The sequence below is a fragment of the Aythya fuligula genome, chromosome 2, assembly GCF_009819795.1.
Source record: "Aythya fuligula isolate bAytFul2 chromosome 2, bAytFul2.pri, whole genome shotgun sequence".
Taxonomy (NCBI): Eukaryota; Metazoa; Chordata; class Aves; order Anseriformes; family Anatidae; genus Aythya; species Aythya fuligula.
The window spans coordinates 21,814,394-21,830,696 of record NC_045560.1 but is presented as its reverse complement, the minus strand read 5'-3'; the positions used below and the strand labels follow the sequence as shown (position 1 = coordinate 21,830,696).

Genomic DNA, 16,303 nt, shown 5'->3' with positions numbered 1-16,303 from the left:
CTAAGGTCAGAGACATGAAGCAGAAAGCTGTAGGATGCTCTTAAACACCTTGTTTGAGCAATTGTGTCAGGTGACCCATTTGTTAGACTTTAGGCCAGCACCTCTCCCAGTCAAAAAGTTAAGCATATGGTTGCCAGCCATCTGTAATCTCAACAGATTCTGACTGTTCCTGGGTGACCACCTGTAGGAGTACAAAGACATTGTCCTTGTACTATTCAAGAAATGGTCAAACATAGTAGCCTCAGATTTTCTGACTATTTAATGGATTTCTCTGGGCAAGAGAGCAATGCAACAGACTTCATCAATACAAAAAACAGCCAAAACAGGACACCTACCTGTAGGGATTGGTGTCAACAATGGGGCACACAGTTATACTTGACAGTGCTACTGAAGAAAAATTCATGGGACAACTTCCTTACACCCAGATCCCACAGAAGCCCCAAAGTTACTAGGATAGTCAAAATACAGTGTCCATTTGATCAAGACTTCAACTTCATTGCTAAGCTGGGGAAGCCCATTTTAGGGCCAGAAAGCTGGTGTTACAATTCTTCTACTCATTACAAATGTTTGTAATCATCAATCTGGCCATCGGGTACTTAAGACCTGCCCTGGGATGTGGGTTAAGTCTTCCAGGAATGCTGCTGATGAGTGTGCACTAAGGACCATAGGCTGAAGAAATCTGTGTTACAAAGGTAAGAATAGGCAGCAGTGAGTACAGACAGGTGCTGTCTAGCTGTATGCCAGTTTCACATCACATTACCAGAAGAGTTGAAGAGGCAAAGTAATACAAGATCTCTTGATCAATCTTGTGGGCCCATTAGAAAGATTCAAACTTCACCCAGGTATTAACAGCAAAAGACCCAACAGTTCCATTAGTGATATCCAATGTCTCTAGTGAGAGCCATCTAGAAAATCCATCATCTAAACAATTTTTTCCTGAAAATAATTTCCCTTCTTTCTACAATGGAAGTCTATTCAAGTCTATCAGCTAGGAATTGGTCACCTAGCTACTTCCCAACAGAAACACAAAGATGTCACATATAAAAAGACCATCCAGTTGTCTGGGTCTCTTAAAGATCAGTAAGCCCTTAGAAAGGGAGGTCTCTTTTCCCCTCGTACTACCATTCTAAGATGACTAGAACACTGTCTATTCTTTAATTATTTTATTTAATTAATTATTTATTTTTACCCAGTTCTTTTTAAAAGGTGGACATTTTAAGAGTGAGTTTTTCAAAACAGTTTTGTCTCATGTTATGAAATATATAGATGCTACCATCATTATTAAGGTATACCAACACCAAAGGCATAAAAGTAAAAAGAAGTAAGAGCACTGTGGCTTTTGTGACATTTGTGAAACATAGCCCTAACCACAGCAGAAATGAGCAATTGCAGTAGACTATTTCTTCTGCTCCTGCAGAAGACAGAAAAGCATATAATTTGTGTATTTTTGGAGACTAAATCTAATTCTCTTACCTCCAAAACATCATAGTCGCAGTTTGGGTGATATTCAATGTCAAATTCCTGAATGGTCAGTTGAATGCTGCTACCAGGCGTTGTGTGAATGTACCAGATGCATTCCCTATTGCTTGGATATGTGTTGGGGTAGCCAGGGCTGTGAAATGATCCGGAAGTGCCAGAGAGTTCTCCTCCACAACCTGATAAAAGAGCAAAGCAGCTTGTCAGTGAGGGGCTCTGGAAACCCTCACTGACAACTCTGTAATGAGGATAGGCATAAGCATTAATTTCATGCACAAGTGTGTATACTGGGCTTGATGGTCTTCTCTGTCAGAGGAACTGAAGTCCAGCAGGGAGGAGAAATTCAGGAGCCTGCTGGCCCTGCCTGTGCAGTAAGCACTTCACCCTCTGTTTTGCCATGCTTCTTGCTTCTCGACTAAGCATCTGCTTCTACAGCTGAAGAAACTGAGGCACAAAGCAAAAAAATATTTGACACTTTTTGTTTTGGCCTCTAACTTTGTTTCGTTGGCTCTAAAAAGCTGAATCAGATCCATCCCTAGCTGTTACTGACCTCAATGAATACACAGACTAAGTTATCATGGGAAGGGCTTGCTATTGTTGTAAAAATGCCATTTCCCACTGATTTAGAAATCATAAAATTAAAGACAATGTAATTTCCCTCAGCCCACTGAACATGATTACCAGCTGCCAAGTCACAGTGGATGAACTGCCTTTCTGACATTTGGTGGGTTTAACATTCTTTTTCATTGAATTGTAACTGTGCAATTGTCAGACATGTCATTCTTGAAAAGTTATGTATTTTCAGATAAGAAATTATTGCCCCAACCCCACTCACCAGACCCTTAGGTGATAAAATTCTTGCATATTATAAACTAGATCATATGGACCAAACAACGGACCAAATACAGGCCCCAATTTGACAGCACAAAGTAGATGGAACACACGAAGCTGCAGTTTTATACAGCATTTATGCGTATATAAATGCTGTACTTGCCTCCTTTGATTTGGTTTCCTGGGAAGATGCTATCACTGACCCAGTCCCTCGGTGCAGGTGTCAGCAGGGTGAGAAGACACAAGAGTCCTTTCCAGTGTCAGGACAAACTAAGGTCAGCTACATTCACCACGAAACACCACCTTTGCGGAAGCCAGTGGAGTGGCTGTGTATTCATCACATGCAGAAAGCAAAGTAGCTTTGCATTTGTTCTGACTTGATGTGTGTGTTGCTCTGTCTTGCAGCAGCATTTTGTTTCTCTCCACATCATAGGGCCTCAAGGGCTTCATTTAGGCACTAGCTAATCTTTTGCTAACACAGCTTTTATGGGGTCACTCGAGCTTTGTAAGTAAAGCCCGCACTCCATCAATCTCTCTTGCTTCATCTCCAGAGGGAAGGTTCTGTCACACAGCAAAAAAGCCCCAAAATACTTAATAGAACCAGCTAACAAACCATGAGCTGTATATTCCCTGAGGCAAGAATTGTGGTATGCCAGCAGTGATGGATAGTATCAGAGCTCTTATTTAGAAGAAACATTTTATAACATAAACCCAATAAACTACCCCCCGATCTGCTCACTAATCCACACAGAAATGCAAGACTCCCTTAATCTCTATTAAATCTATGAATAATTTATTACTTGAACAAGGTATCTCGACTCTCCTAGTTGCTCTCCTTAACACCCTTTTTTCTTCAGGAAGCTATAAATCAAGATCTTCAATTAAACACAAATACTTTTCTTAGCACCTTCTGTGGTAAAATTACAGCTGTGAAAGAGTGGCTGCTAATCCCTGGCAGCATTTGCCATAATCTCCACCATGCTCCTCACTAAAAACTTGAGTTTGACTCTGCCACAGTTGGCTCTGATGCCTTCTAGGACTTCAAAATGCAAATCTCTGAGAGGAAAGAGCAGTGTTTCTAAAAAGGAAGAAAGCAATATGAGGCCGGTTTAATCTAGACCATCTAACTGCAAACACAAGGAATATGTCTCCAGGCATGCCAGCTGTGTGACACAGATCTCCGTCACACTGTGTTATCCAGTGCTCACAGGAAAACTGCCTTTTAAACCCAAGAATACCCACAATTGAACAACAGTTGTCTATAGCCCAGAAAGGCCTTTTCATGGCTTAGGGTGACCCTACAGGTGAACTGACACAAGCTTAGCTCTTTTCTGTCTTCTTCCCCACCTTGCTGCATGTGATGCTCTGCCACGCTGCAGCCTGCCCTGCAGCCATGAGGCTGTTGTCAAGCTACTGAAGTCTCAGTCAAGGAGTAAAAGAATCCTCTAAATGTAGTTGAAACCAATCTCTATCCCTCTGGAGAGACAAAAACAATAGAAAAAGGTAGTACGATTGCTTCCCTGAAGCCTGCTGGCACCATCAAGTACCTGCTATGCCCCTGGGAGTTTGCTATCCAGGAACCTTCAGCAGAGAGAAAGAGAGGAAAGCAGCTTCAGTGTAAATCACAATCCCTTTTTTTTCACCCAGTGCCTTCAGAAAATGGCTTAATATTCCTCAAGGGAAACTAGGTTGTTGTTTTTTTTTAAAAAATAGGGAGAAAAAAAAATGTGTGTGGGGAGAGTCCTGCAAGTGAGTTTGCAGGGTGAGTTACTCTCTTTCCCTCGGCAGCAGGAATGACACAGCTGCTGAGGACAGAGCAGAAGGGAAGGCCGCCTTGCCAGCCTGGGAAACAGAAAGATTTCCCAACGAGCAGACTTGCACGGCTGGGCTCCTGAGGGGGTGCGGATGGGGAGGCAGGGAAGTTTCAGCAGGCGAGAACAAAGCCAGTTGCTATTTATCTCAGCCTGAAGAAAGCTGGGAACATTTTAAAACCAAACAAGCAGCTATGAGTCAGCTTCTCCTACTAAGAGTTTCCTGATAGCCACAAAAGCTTTTTTTTTTTTTTTTTTTTTTTTTTTTGCTTTTTTTTTTGCTTTTTTTTTAAATTTCAACTCAAAATGGCTCAGAGAGCTTGTGTGCTGCAGTTTATGGCCCAGAGCTTTCCGTAGCCCCTGCAGGTAGCGTTCAGATTAGTCATGCTCTCTCCACGAGTGGTTTATATTTTCTCTGAGCCCAATCAATATTCTCTGGATGAGGCATGTGAAGCCCATGAATAAGAACATAAAACTGTTGTTAATGTGCCGTTTCTTTTCTTCCAACTACAAATGTTCCCAGGAAAGGTTTTCTTTAAAGAAAAGGAAAAGCAGAGGTAAAGCTCAGATCTCTGATTCGTTTCTTACAATGAATGTGCAGAACTTATCTTGCCAATCTCTTATTGGTTGTTTGCAAACTGAAATTGCTTGAGTTTATGCCCAGGTATTCACTGAATAACACCTGAAAAAAGGACCCACTGTTCTTTGCAAATATGTGAACTATTTTGACTGACCTGCACATGAGAGCAGAAACCTCTGTATCAGAGCAGAAATGCAATACCTGAACTCTCTGGCCAGCTGGAAGAAAGCCTCTATATTATGTTTCTGCTCTTGTATGGATGAGATAAGAATCATTTCTGTTATGCCATATTTTTTTTTTAAATATAGATGACACGTGATTTTAACACGATACTTACAAAAATAGTTCAGAGATTGAATTTTTTAGAAGTGAATTTAGAATTCGATCCCTAATTTATTCAATACCTTCCCTGTTTTGGTTAGCCACAAAGTTCTCATAGCATTATCCCTTTCTTTGACTTCACCACAGATGCAAGCAATGAAGGAAAACTAATCTATAAGTATTTTTCATATTATTTGTACATTACCGATGAAGACAAATTTTCTCCACAGAGATGCTTGTCTTAAGCTTTGAAATCTGCCTTGGCTGATAGCTCAAATTATCAGAAAAGATATCAAAGAAATTACATTCATTTAAATGGTGTTCAGGCTGAATATATACACATATATGTATATGCATATATTTTTACACACATAAATATAAGTGTTTATATGCATAGACTTTGCATTTAAGAGGAAAAAGCAGGAGAAATGTTGGTCCAGTGTTTTGCAGCACACAGTTTTATGTACCCTATCCTTTTCCTATTTTTTGAACAAGCAATGAAATAAGTTTTTATTTGACCTAGAATGTAACTCATAGACAAACAGCCTGCCTATTTACTCAGATGCTGAAATAGGAAAAGTTTAAATTATAATGTAATCATCTCAGCTAATCACCATTAAATGAACACAAACCTTCTCCCAGTGTTTACATTGTCTGTAAACATCACATTATATTTTGCTTCTATTCACATAAATGGAGTTTTTGCTGTATATGACAACAAAGGAAAAAAAATATTGGTGTTTAGGGATAAACAGAAATGAGGAGGCAGAACTTCTAAATTGCTGCATAATTTCAGGTCTCAGTGAAACAACAGTGAATTTGAAACTATTCTGATCCAAGTGGAATATCTTGAAAAAAAATTTCACAGCACAGAAATGCGTGGTCTTGCTGTATATGGACAGCTATATGGACAGCTGCACTGTGGAAAAGTGCAGCTGAACTGCATTATGGCATATGCTTAGTTTCTGCAGACTTTTTTGCAGTCATTTTTGGAAGCTTCTGCCTTGCAGTTAAACTGAGAAAAAAAAAAAAAAAAAAGGAGGGAAAATATTGTTTTAGAAGTGTAAAGGTCTTGGAATTCCCTTGAAAAATGTTTAAAACAACTACCTAACCTGGTGTTAGTTGCTAGGACATCAGTCAACAAATAGAAAGCTCAGGAAACATGTATTTGGTGTTTTTGCTTTTCTCTGGCTAAAGTATTAGTAGTCATTGAAGATTGTGCAAGGGATGATTTATAGATGTCTGACCATATTAGTGCCTGTCTGCTTAGCAGATGGTGTTCATTAACCGAAGAAGAATCCCTATTCTCATAAATAATTATAGATGAATACAGAAGTAGTAATCTGTGGAAACCTCTATTATTTGCAAGGTTTTCAGATTTATTCATGGCTGTGTTTTAGCCACACATTAGAAAAGTCCCTTCCATAAAGCTTAAAGTGAGTTGACACTGTTCCTGTAAAGTCAGAGTTAGGGAAATGAAAGGTTTTGGGGTTGTTCCATTTGTTGTGCTCATACTGAAATATTTCAGTAAACATTAACTGATTGTAGCTTCATTAACTGATTGAGCACTTAGAATGAGCCTGCACAGAGTGAGTCTCTGTACAGAGAATGGAGTACAGAATGAGTCTGCACTATACTAACAGTTGCAAGCATGACTTGGATTTGATTCTGAAATCAATCTACTCTTTGGAGTAGATTTATTTCATAGAATATTATCCATAGGAGCAAGTGCAAATTTTTATTATGAAGGTTTATGCAAGAGATTAAAAATTCAACTGAGAAAACGTGTGTTTTTTTTTTTTGTTTGTTTGTTTTGTTTTCTCCTTTCTGATTTGTTAATTACTTCTGTAGCTTTCATTATTATTGTTTTATCAGTCTCCTGAGTTCTTGTATTTTCTTCTATATGTTCTATTCTGATATCAGTGAGATGGATATTAGATAAAGGTAGACTACAGGGACCCAGGGACTTAAAGGTGCTTTTAGGCATGTAAACAGGAGCTGAATCCTCCAAGATACTGAATGTCCACAATTCCTGTAACAGCTGCCAGTGTTCATAAAGGCCATTTTCTAGCTCTCAGGCATTGATAGCATCTCAGGCAGTTTAACAACAAGCATTGTACTAAAAATTTGGTCTTTATTCTTATACATGTATATTAGTCAGGAACTTATATATTAGTTGAAGGAACAAAATTTAATTCACCATCGTGTCTCACAGAGAACATGTTTTTTAATAGCCAGACTGGCTATTTTGTCTGGCTATTTTAATATTTTAATAGCCAGACAAAAAGCCGACTCAACCCGGCACACCCCCAATTCAAAGCAACCGCTCAGGACTTGAAAAGATCAGACCCTGTGCATCTCAGACTTAACGTGACAAAAAGACACTGAAAAGGAATAGTCATTTTTGAAAACTGAACTAATGGTGATTTGACCAAGGCTACACAAGAAATCAGCCACAGAGTTAGGAGACAGGCTTAGGAAATCTGGGCCTTAGCTCGCTGATTGACCTGCAGTGCAATATTCTCTCCAGCAATCCTAATGGATGTCTGGCAAATATCTGCAGTGAATAGCTTCTGCATCTTAATCTAGCATGTTTTTGCTACGCTTCCCTGAAGAACTAACAAACTATTTCACATTCTACCTGCAAATATACTGAAAAACAGTCTTTAGTTATTGTATGTGTTCTAACAGCTTTCATCTTCTGAAAATATGGACTTGGTATAATGAAAACTGCTCTTCTCATGCACTAAGTGGGATTTCTCCACTCCCTGTCCATCAGCTATGCTTCCCTAGGGAAATCTAACAGAAAGAAGATGATGGCAAAGGAAAAAAGCAATACTTTAGGGCTACATTATTCATTTCTCACCAGTGTGCTCTGCTTCTTTTTTTTAAAGGGGGAGTTAATGTGCCACAGAAAATAGAACAGCAGACACAAATTTTGACTATGCTGAGAAGAGCCAATTAAATTTATAAGCTCTACTAACAATGAAGCAGCCTGATGAGCAAGCTTCCAACGAAACACTGATCTATATATATATAAAGCAGCCAGTGCCTACACACACATTGCTTAATAAGGTAAGTGACAGGTCTAGGAAATATGTCTTCTCAGATAGTGACAGTTGTCACTGGTGTAATTTTGCACTGAGAGACCTTTCACCTTTTGGCCTCCTGATTTTTTTTTTATTTTTTTTAGGACAGCATTCAACTAGCAAGCCATCTTTGCAACATCCAGCCTGTTAGCAAGAGTTTGTTCATTCTCAAAGGGCTAATATGTGTCCCCAAATATATTTGCCTGTATTAAGCTTCCTAATAAACAACAGGACTGGAATGAGCACCTTGCAGATCCAAGCTTTCCTCTGGTGAATCAGATTCCTGAGGCCCTGCCTGCAGAAGAAAACACTATCGATTCTGGCTAAATCAATTCTATATCCTGCTTAATCAGTGGAAACCCTTTAGATGAACAGTGTTATTTCAGAATCAAAGCTACTTTTAAAATTAATTGTTTGCACTTCAGCTTTCTTTACAAGTTAAAGTTATATAAGACACTTCTAAATATAAATAGCAGCATTTCCACAAGATCAGTTACTCATTATGCCTTTGGGAAAGCCTAAAGACTGGGTTTCCATCAGCAACTGAAAAGCAGCAGCTTAGTAAGTGGGAAGAACAGATGCAAATGTTTCAATTCTAAACACTTCATATTCATGTCGTGTCTGTCTGCAGGGGCTCCTCATGTCAGTTATCAATGAGGTAAGCTTTTGTCTTGTTGTGATCATCTCATAACTGCTAGCAAAGCTACCAGAAAGAGTGTCTGAAGTGAACTGTATCAGGCACATGGTGGCAAACAGAAGTGCTGCTCTCTTTGATTACCAAAGCATGTGAATGTTGTTGATATACATCTCATAGAGGTTTCGCAACTGCCAGCTGAGGAGCACATGAGCAGCCTGAGAAATAGTTCACAGGAGCTTGAACTCCAGAGCACACATTTGTCACTTGAGATGAAGCAAAATCTCTTTCTGAAAATATATATAGCCCTGTTATCTTCTTGTCAGGTGAGATGTTACTAGACCCAGGTTCAGTTTCTCATAGGGATTTGCCCTCAGGGAAGAGGGGAGCTGAATACTTCAGTCTGAAACTCCCAATTCAAAGGCAGCATCTGCTGCATTCCCCAATAGTAGGGGACTTTCTTCACCAATAATTTTGTTTGTTTGTTTGTTTGTTTTCTTGTGCATTAAAAGATTTTCAGAAGGCAGAAGTGAACACAGCACTTGGACCACAGCAACATATCTAATTTTATCCAGTCTAGGGCAGCAGTATACACTCAGACAATGTAGCCACGAAGGGCAAGAGGACTACCCATATCTGTGTGTCACCAATCCAGAAAAAAAGGAAATGCCTGCAACATACAGAAAGAAGACGACTGCAGTCAGCTCTGGAGGAACTTGCACTCATATTACAGGCTGTCAGGAGTCACAGCTGTGATGTGCAGAGCCTGCAATGACTTCCCTAGAAGCCAGCCCTATCTGAACCCACACATCCTGCTCTGCTGCTCGGACATGGTCCCACATTAGCAGTCTGGGCTTTGTTTCATGCCCAGAAACAAACAGAGGGGCAGTGCTGGCTGACAGAGAAGTGAATGTGTCAGTGCAGAAAAGGAGTGCAGGGGGGGTAGGAGAGGGCTGGAGAGTCCGGGAAATGATTGCGGTGGGGGGAGCTGGAGGGAAAGCACAGAGTGCTCACCATGCAGGCAGATCTTGGAAAGTTTTGAGAGCTTTAGAAAAGCAAGTTCACCCAGAACCATGGCTACTGTATGGAGCTGATGTCATCTGGCTCTGTGCATAAAAGCCTCCACTTTTTCTTCTTTTGTGTGGTCCCAGAATGACATCACCTCGGAGCACAAGAACATACCTTTGTGCTGCGGCACTTCCCCTGCTGGCTCTGCCACACATCTCACTCCTCCCGCTTACGTCCCTCCTTTGCCCAGAAATGCTCCTTGACCTCCACTGAATGCAAAACAGCACTGTCTAGTCGGAGAGAGCCTTTTGGGAGCCCGTGAACGCCAGCAGTCCATGGTAGCACAGAGGAGCTCCTATTCACACAATGTATAGCATGCCATACACCTCAGCAACCCGCAGTAGGGCCTCTGCAGCCGATTTCAGCTGCTTTACAATGCTGTCAAAGCTGAATGGTGTGAACTGATTAGACAGACAGGGCAACTGTGGCTATTTAATTATTTTCAAGGTTGAATCCTCTTTGATGGGGTGTACAATAGCATATGATTTAATCTTGTTGCAGTCCAATATTGCTGTTAAATAAGTAGAGTGAAGAAGTTGCGTTTGTAGCCTGTCTTAAGCAGTGTACAATCATTGTACAATCACTAACAGATTGGTTTATAATTGGCATGCATGCTTGCCTATTTAACGAGGCCTGTGACGCTCTTTGTGACAAGCAACACAAGAGAAAAAAAAACACCCAAAGCACATCCTGGCCAATGTTATTTCATGCAGAGAAAGGAGGGGGGCAGAGGCTGGAAGGTTGGAAGTGAATGCACTGCCCAAGAAAACAATCCACTAAAGAAAACTAGAGAGAAACCTGTAGAGAAGGGGAAAAAAATAATTTAAAAAAAAATAAAAAAAAAAAAAAATAAAAGAGCCTATAGGAATCAGACAAACTGAGAGCTTGTTTCCTATTAGAAAGTCCAAGTCCCCCTTGAATGGTGTATATCTCCTTTTCAGCACATAAATTCTGAAGGTGCACCTCATCCTGTGCCTACTCCTGTAGATGAAAGGGTATTTTGCTTACAGGCTGTGATCAGATAATCTTCAAAGGTGTGTGTGTGCAGAAACATTCACTGAGACAGTATTGGAGCAATTATGAGTAAATGCAATATTTTCAGTGCTCTAACAGGTTATTTCTACTTAGCTATGTAGAAATATGTTCTACTATGTTGACAACCTAAGCTGGGACTCTACTATGTATACAGAAAAGAAGAAAACATACTTTCCCTGAAAAACCTGGTCAACTTACCATTGACATGCCACAGCATCTGGAACCCACTTCTAGCGTTCAGTCCATCAGAATAAAATGCCACATGGAGGCTGGTCCCTGTGGTGCTCCCTGCCAGCGGAAGAGACTGTCCACAGAAAGTACCTATCAGGTTGGATCGTTCATCAGGTCCATCATAGAGCTGAAATGAAACAAAGAATATCCCAGTAGGTAAAAAGCAGCTCCCCAGTTCTTAATGTTTTGCATAGGATGTTGAAGAAAGCACTGAAGCTCCAACACACAGCCACCCTGACGCAGCAATATCAGCCGTGTGGAATGTGGGAAGATTTGGATGAAACAATGACCATATGCAACAGCAATATGTCTTAAAACCTGGCTGCACATCATGTGGAGCAGGAATGTCTTGCTGTTTCTGTTTTGGTGTGTATTGGGGGTTGCTGGGGAAGAATATAAGGGGCAAACACAACAATGAACTGAAATAGAAAGAAAAAGGGGATGTCATAGGTCCGATTTTACTATGCATCTAACATACTCAGTGCCTCCAAACCCTTTGGTGGTGACCCAGATTATTTGCTTATTTCTGTAAGACTGCACTCAGGTGATTTCAGGACAGACTGAACTTATGATGGACTAAACTAAGGAGTCAGCATCACCAGAGCCTCACGGTGTAGTGACGGCAAACTGAAAACAAAAAGCAAAACAAATCCTCAAAAACCACAAGGCAAAATTCACGTTTGTTTATTTTGTCGTGTTCTTATGCTAGTGTCCTACTTTGGAGGAGAAGTGGAGTCATGATTTCTGAACTTTTGCACCTAGAAATACTTTACATTTTATCTCCAAGTCATATTCTACGTGATGGTATTTTGACAGTCAGAGTGTTGGCAGATGTAGCCAGCCTGAAAATCTTTCTGTTCCCCAAACACAAAAGAGAATTCTTCCATCCTACTCTTGAAACACTAATGCTCTAAAAAAATGGAACAAACAACATGATAAGGAAATATTCCTGCATTTAAATCTTAAAATCTGAAGCTAGTCAGATGCTCACATTTAAATAAAAACACTTAAGACATGTTTTCATGGAGTCATAGTGGGTGCCCTGAGCTTTTGCACCTCTTTACATCAGTTGTCTCCAAACAGGTTTAAAGACTTTTTCTCATCCTAGCCAGTGGATATGGCACTTTTTTCACATCCAGTAAATCACACTGAATATGCATCTATGTTCTTCACCAAGTATTGCAGTGCTCACTGTCATTATTCAGGGAGAAAGGTGTATAATCTTTGTAAACCTGGTAAAAATAAACATAAATAAATTGCATTTGAATATGATACCAGACTACCAGTTGTTGTCAAATGATGAGTTGCTTTACTATTTCTTCTTTAGTTACTGTGATTCTGAACATTCAGAATAACAGGAACCCTCATGCTTTTTTACCACTTTGCTGCAGTTTGTCCAACCTTCTGTCTCAGAGAATAGCACATCTTCCTAACACAACCCAGCAAACTACTGGCACAGAAACCATGTCTGAGCATTCTCATTGTGAGTTTTTGGCATGTTTCCTTTCAGAATTTCAACAAAAACTTTTCTCTGTTCCGAAGCCATCACCATAAAATTCTCCCCATGCAAAGAACCAAATCTATGATCTCTAGATAGACAGCCAAGGTTTATTTATCTTTGCTCTCCACTCAAATCTCTTTTCTAAATACCTCTGATTCCACTAACAATGCGCCTACGTTGAATGTCGATAGTATGGAAGTGTGATATTACAGTAAATATTGACTAACCGTGCTAGCTACTTCTTTTTCACATTTTCCAGCACTCATGTATGATAATCAATAATTAAGCCCTCAGCTTTTCTGTTCAAGATGCTGGTCTTGCAAAACTTTCAGAAACCGTGTTGTTGATTTAAGACATAGTTGGGGGCCAGAAATCTACTCAAGTGGTTTCAAATCCTCAAGCTGACAGTCAGGTTTGAATGTGTTTTTTCAACAAAAAAATAAATTGATTGTAGTTCAGCCAGAAGTTAGGGGCAAATTGCAGGAATAATTCTATGGTGATATTCCATGGCCTGTTTTATGGCTTGTGACCTTGAATCTTTCTGTTTTTCAATCCTCTAATGCCATGAAATGCCCAGAGCATGAGGAATGTATTGGAACTTGAGAACTATCACGCCATGGTGAAATCAGAAAAGCCTGAAAGTTTCTATTTGCCGGCTGATTACTGGTAGTTCTTGCAAAACCTCGACCAGATGTGTTTGGTAACAGATATAAAATTATCATAAAGATTAGATGTTAACAAGTTGCATTCATCTGCATTCTTTCCAAATATAAAGCTTGAAGCACCCCCTGACATACAGATGAGCTGTCCCATGCCCAGCATTACAGTTAGGACCTTCTCTCAAGCCAGGCTGAGACCTTTACGCATTCTTCTGTGGCTTAAGCTCAGCAAAGTGAAATAAGTCAGATCCAATTAGATTTTTAGAAGTGCTACTTCCTTCGATGGCTTTGTGGTATATACGACTCATTTGTGTGGCTTCAAGCCATGGAAATCTTACACCAGAAAAATGTGAATGGGGAAGAATGAATCAATGTGGGGACCACGAATCTGAGCTCTGAATGAGAGGCAAAGAGACACATATTCAACGATCAGCCGTTAGCTTTGGTGATTACAAATTAAAAACTTTCTAAAGAGCTATGGACTAAATCATCCCCAGAAACTTTCAAATCAAAACAAAAAAAAACAAGCTTCATGAGTCTTCCGTAACTTTGAATCATCAGGGAGTGTTATTTTTATCTAAGACGGCGAGCGTCACATTTCTGTGTAATTTGCCCTGAAAACAGCCAGTGGGTTTTTCACGACACAAATAATGGTCACCATGGCAATCTCTTCATGCAGCGCTGCCCCGTGGTGCTCGGTTCAGGCTGGAGTTTCACAGGAAATTCGAGTGCCTGGCCAGCTGTAACTCATTGAGAGAGGCAGAGCCACTGCTGCTAGAATTACAGAGGGTTTTTTTTCAAGCTGTCTTTCACTTATAAATGAAGGGAACAGCTGTGTGTTCTCACAAAGCATTCTGAACGTCGAAAACCACATCTTGCCCTCACACAAATACGGGCAAGTGAAACTGAAGCTGAGCACCCATCTCATGGGCCACAATTTCTCTTCTGATCTCCGAGGTAGTGTTTCTCATTTAAGGGCCTGCTTTGTCAGCTGTGCCATCCGAAACTGCTGCAAATTGAGGGAAAGCCCTTCCCCAGGCAACACGAGGTATGGCACTGCCTTGGTCTGTGCAAGGTTAGCCACTCCAGCAGCATACTGACTGTAGGAACTGGGCACGGGGCTCCCTCCCAGCTAACCACTGGGAAGAGTGCATTTACTCCCTTTCCATGCAGGGAACCCTTCTGTTATTTATTTATTTCTTCAGACCTTTTAGCCTCCATTAGAAAATCCAAGGGCTTTGTAATGATGTTGACAGATACTGCAGCACAGTTTAAGATCCTTAGCATGGCAAAAAAAGAAAAGCCTCCCTTCTCCGTTAACGAAACCATCTGCCCAGCAGCACTCAGAGTGCTCAATTTCATTAACCCACACCCAGGCACCAGGTCCAGGCCATGATGCAGTACCTTCAGATGAATTATTAGGCTTAGGTTCAATAACTGCTATGGGAAATCCCTTATCAGGTTGCCCAGGAGCAGGCGCGTAGGCTGACGCAGCAGTGCGAAGGGGAGGTACTAGCCCTCTAGGGGATGAATCGGGCTGAGGGACTGCCCTGCAGCAAGGTGGCAGCTGAAAACCATCTGCTGAAGGTTGGAGCAGGGCAGTGACAGCAGGCTAGCTGAGGCTGCAGGAAGGGCTCGGCTCAGATGGCTCTCCCAGAGGAGATACAGTGGTCACCAGTGGCCAGTGGATGTTGGCTTTCTGGACTCGTCAGCCTGGAAGTGTGTCACTAACACCAGTAATGATGATCTGCAGGCCACAGCTGTTCACCGCTCTTCGGAGGAGCAAAGCAAAGCACATGACCTGTGGCAGAGGAGCCCATTGCCAGAAGTGGAGTAAAGGCTCGGTGACTAAGCTTACTGGAAAACAGAGTTTCTGCTATGTGGAATGAAGTGAAATGGAGGAAAGAAACATTGAATGTGCTCCATTTGTGCATACTTGCAGCGGGGACATTTTGCTAGCCGAACGCCTTGTCAAGCCTATTTCTTCTTGCAAAGTGAGCCTGGCAGGAGCCTTCCAGACAGGTAGCGCGGCTCCATCTGTTCTGTTCTCCTAGCAGGAAGCTGATTTTTCTTAGTGCAAAATTTTAAATTTCTCTTGGATAGTTTTATTTCTGTGAAAAGGGATATTTTTTTCATCAGAAAAATTATGATAAAGGAAAACTTCTAGCCTAATCTGCTCTGGAAAAAAAAAAAAAAAAAAAAAAAAAAAAACTGCTTACAAACATTTGTTAGGCAGAAGCTGTAGTTTTGATTCAGAGATGAAGGACTCATCAAAGGCAAACTTTCAGTTTCCTATGAGGGGATAAGCCATCCTATGAATACTGATCCCCCTCATTTTTAGAAGGGATCATTCAAAGTTCTCATTTTCATTGCCAATAATTCTATTATGGGCAGATAATTCTATTATCTGTCATCAATAATTCTATTATCACATGACATTCATTCATTGTATAATAATGAATAATTACATCAATTATTCTCTCAATTTGAGTCATTGTAGTCTGAAGACAACACTACAACAGGTGTGGGCTGTCTGCAGAATTCAGGAAAGGAGATTGCACCTTGGATCAGATCACCATGACAAGTGTCCCACCCACCAGTGGAGCCTCTAGAGACATCCTTGAGGAGCTATTCTGACACAGACAAGCATCTCCTTCCCTTTAAGTGTGAAACCTAATATGGCATTTTTTTGACTGATCTAAACACTAGAGGCAGTGATTACAGGTAGCAGCTCTTCCTGAAGGGGTAAGTTTTTGAGAAGGAACTTGTGATGACATCACAACAAATCTGTTACCAGAAAATGAAATGATGCAAAAAACAGGTAATATAATCATCATCCAACTACCAGAATGCACTACAAAAAAGAGATCACCACTAATTGTTAAAGCAAGAATTAAAACAGGTGAAAATAATCCATTTCATAGCAGTACATTTCCTTTGAGAAGAAATAGAGTGCAAGCTTAAGAACCTGCAGGTCTGTCAGCCAGAGAAAAGAAACAAAGTGAAGCTGCAGAATGTGGTACATTGCTCTAGCTTAACACCACAGCAACATAGCTTTCACAGAAAC

At 40.7% G+C, this 16,303-nt stretch overlaps 1 protein-coding gene across 1 annotated transcript in view; it reads right to left on the bottom strand.

Moving 5' to 3' along the window:
* The window catches only part of CUBN (cubilin), a 138,509-nt gene that overhangs the window by 75,045 nt on the left and 47,161 nt on the right, over window positions 1–16,303 (bottom strand). The window contains exons 28-29 of the mRNA XM_032182345.1: window positions 11,044–11,203; window positions 1,474–1,655 (exon numbers count right to left, since the gene is read on the bottom strand). Of these exons, the coding sequence (XP_032038236.1) occupies window positions 1,474–1,655; window positions 11,044–11,203 (342 nt within the window). The remainder of the gene's footprint in view (window positions 1–1,473; window positions 1,656–11,043; window positions 11,204–16,303) is intronic.